Below are 3,715 nucleotides of genomic sequence, written 5' to 3'. Positions count from 1 at the left end.
GGGGGAGACCACGTCGACCAACGAATCTGGCAAAGCAGGCCTTGAAGGCTTCTATTGTCAGGTCTGAGCAGAGTTCTAGATGTATGGCTTTGGTGGAGAAGCAGACAAACACGCATACATATGCTTTTGTGTGTGAGGCGCGACGCAGTAAAGAAGTTTTCACCAGGAATGGGCCCGCGAAGTCTATTCCCGTGGTGTGAAATGGTAGCGAGTAGGTTGCTCGTGCTGGAGGCAAGGCCGCCATTATCTGCGATCGCATTTCTCGCTTGTGTATGGTGCACACCTTGCAGTGGAAAATGCATTTTTTAACTTTCTGATTAAGTCTTGGGACGTAATACTCTTGTTGTACCATCCGGACCATGAGCTGTTTTCCCGCGTGGAGTAGAGTTGTGTGGAGAAAATCTATGAAGAGAGAAAAGAACTTGGAGTTTTCGGGTATTATGATGGGGTGTCGTTCATTGTAGGTGAGAACGGCGTGCTTAAGGCGGCCGTTTACACGCATTACGCCACTTTTATCTAGCATGGGGTTCAACGATAGCAGCGAGCTTTTTTTATTTACCGGTTTCGCGGCTTCCAGTTGTGCGACCGCCTCTGCGTAATGATTGTGTTGGGCGCATATGATGAGCCGGGTTTTGACGTAACTGATTTCGTCCTGGGTGAGTGTGTGCGTCGTGGGTATTGGTTCCTTTCGTGCGCTGCGGATGAACCGATACACGTAAGCGATTACCCTAAGGGCGCGAGGAAATGACGAGAATCGAGTGAGAGGGTCTTCGTTCTCTATTGTGTGATAAGATTCCACAGATTTTTGTTCAGGGGGAAAGAGCGTTTGAGGCGCATTCTTTGGCCAGCTCGCTGAGGGTTTGGTGAGCCACTGAGGGACATTCCACCATAGGGAACATGACGCTAGATCTTGTGGCTTGCATCCTCGAGTGCCTAAATCTGCGGGATTGTCTAAGCTCGATACGTGTCTCCATGTGGCGTTATTGACATTCTGCAAGATGAGGGAAGTTCGGTTCGCCACATATGTCTTCCATGTCCATGGTGGTTTTTCTAGCCAGGCCAGCACGATAGAGGAGTCTGACCAGAGTATGAGCTCATGGGTCGGCAGATTAAGTTGGGATCGAATATGCTTCACAAGTTTGGAGAGAAGGACCGCTCCACACAGTTCCAAGCGAGGCAGACTCACTGTTTGGAGGGGTGCGACTTTACTTTTTGCTACGAGCAAATGAGATGATGCCGAGTTTTCACAGTGTTCCACTCGGAGATAAACGCATGCGCAGAATGCTTTTTCGGATGCGTCTGAGAATCCATGGAGCTGAATGGTTTTATTAGGGGAAAACTGAACCCATCGCGGTATCCGTATTTCGCTGATGGCTATGAGGTTTTCTCGAAATGAAGTCCACTTGCGAAGCGCTCCGGGTTTGACGTTCTCGTCCCAATCGGTACCTTCCATCCAGAGTGGTTGGAGTAAGATTTTCGCCTGGATCATCATTGGCGATAGCCACCCTGCCGGGTCGAAAAGTTTCGCCACGGAGGACAAAATCTGTCTTTTAGTGGCTGCTGTGGAGTCTGGCAGGGGGTCAATAGAGTATGAGAATTCATCGTTGAGTGCATTCCATGTTACGCCGAGAGTTTTTGTTGAACTGGAATCATGGAATTCAAGAAAGTTTGTTTCTAAGAGGTCTGGTTTAGGTATATTTTTGAGTAGATATTTGTGGTTCGCAGTCATTTTTTTTAATGGAAAACCTGCTGATTTTAACGCACCAGTTACCTGGGTCATTGACGTAAGTGCTGAGTCGAGGTCGTGACCCCCAGAGAGTATATCGTCAACGTATATTTCATTTAACAGTATTTCTGTGGCTTTTGGGTATTTGATGCTTGAGTCTTTAGCTAGTTGGTGAAGCGTTCTTATCGCGAGGTATGGCGCGCAATTGACACCAAAGGTAACATTTTTTAATTTAAAATCTTGTACCGAACTTTGAGGGGTTCTGCGGAAAAGTATCCTTTGGAATTCTTGATCCTCTGGGTGAATGTATATCTGGCGGTACATTTTCTCAATGTCGCCATTGAAAACGTATTTGTACAAACGCCATTTGAGTAGAACGAGCATAAGATCATTTTGGAGTATTGGACCTGTGTGGAGGATGTCATTAAGAGAGATACCTGAATGCGAAAGTTTCGACGCGTTGAAAACTACTCGCACCTTGGTAGTTTCACTATGTGGCTTTATTACTGCGTGGTGGGGTAGGTAGAATGAAAAATATTTGCCTTCACGTATTATTTCTCGGGACGATGTGGGTTCCATGTGACCTAATGTGAGGTATTCTTCAAGGACCTTCGAGTATGTTTGTTGCAGTTCCGGCTTCCTTTCATGCGATCGCTCGATACTGAGATATTGTTGTTGTGCTGCAGGCTTGGAGTGTCCGAGTGCAATCGTGTCCGGGAAAGTAGTTTTAAACGGAAGTTTTACCACGTAACGACCGTCATCTCTGCGAGTTGTGGACTTTTGATAGAGATCTTCACAAAATACATCATCGTCAGTGAGGGATGGGGTTGCTGGTACTTCCTCCTGATCCCAGAACTTCTTGAGCAGATCATTGAGAGAGTTTGTTGTGCTTTCAACTACCTGGGTTGAGAATGATGATACTTGCTCCGTCAGTGGGCCGCTCAAAATCCACCCAAATATTGAGTTTTGGGCTATCAAACTTCCACCGACATTGGTTTTTAGGCCTGGGAGTAACACTTGGGGAATGACATCGCTTCCTAATACCATGTCTATTCGAGCTGGAGTAAAACAGTGGGGGTCTGCTAGGGGGAGGGATGAGTATTCTTGCAGTTCAATATATGTAACTTTGAACGATGGCAAGAAATGAGTAAGTTGCGGGAGTATTATCGCGTTTGTCGTTATTTTCATAGTTGAATCAGCAGAACAAATGGTAATCGGGCAGATTCTGTTCGCATTTTGCAGTACGCGGCCACCCATTCCCATAATTTCATAACTAGTCGCTTTTGTCGGCAGGCCAAGCAGTTTTTTTATGCGAGACGCTATGAATGTTTTCTGAGATCCTTGATCTACAAGAGCTCGAATTTTGAAAATTTCTCCATTATGCAGGATTGAAATTTTTGCGGTAGGAAGTAGGGTTTTTTCTCTACTACTCGCAAAATGTGAGAGAGTTTGTTGAGCTGCCTTTGAGGTTGATGCTTCGTTTGGGTTGCTATTCCCTGGAGATGGGACTCGTGCCTGATTTGTTTTAGACCTGGTGCCTGTATTTGCTGTTGGTGATCTAGCGGGGTAATGGAGAAGAGAGTAATGCCGTTTTTGGCAATAAACGCAGGTAAACTTGCTGTGGCACTCAGTTTCTGAGTGAGAACAGGCCAAACAGTTTTTACAATAGTTGTTGTCTCTTATGAACTTATTGCGTTCTAGAACTGAGAGCTCCTTGAATTTGACACAGGTCATCAGAGAGTGATTTGAGTTGCATAATTTGCAAGATACCTGTTTTTTTAACTCAGTGTTAAATGAGTGAGTTCTGTTTTTATAGCCGAAGGAATGAGCATGATTAGGGGTTGATGAGCGTGGGGTATAATTTGGTGTTGAGGCCTTGGGTTTATTTGGCCTGTACGTACTAAGTCTCTCTACGATTTCATAACGGGTTGTCAGAAATTTATTCATTTCTGACCAGAGGGGTAACTCTTTTCTAGAGTCGAGTGACTG

General features: G+C 45.5%; 1 protein-coding gene across 1 annotated transcript; it reads right to left on the bottom strand.

Annotated features, from left to right (window-relative positions):
- Window positions 1-338: 338 nt before the first annotated feature.
- On the bottom strand, window positions 339-2,773 carry LOC118755510 (the record flags this gene model as incomplete). Its single annotated transcript, XM_036490345.1, has 2 exons — window positions 560-2,773; window positions 339-402 (listed from the first exon to the last, which is right to left on the bottom strand). Coding segments are annotated over exons 1-2 (2,278 nt in total), but the record flags the coding sequence as incomplete, so codon positions are not given.
- Window positions 2,774-3,715: the final 942 nt, after the last annotated feature.

The sequence above is a fragment of the Rhagoletis pomonella genome, unplaced genomic scaffold (genome assembly GCF_013731165.1).
Source record: "Rhagoletis pomonella isolate Grant_MI unplaced genomic scaffold, Rhpom_1.0 Rhpom_scaffold_06452, whole genome shotgun sequence".
In the NCBI taxonomy this organism is placed as follows: Eukaryota; Metazoa; Arthropoda; class Insecta; order Diptera; family Tephritidae; genus Rhagoletis; species Rhagoletis pomonella.
Note: the sequence above shows the minus strand (reverse complement) of the source record. Positions and strands in the feature narration are given on the sequence as shown.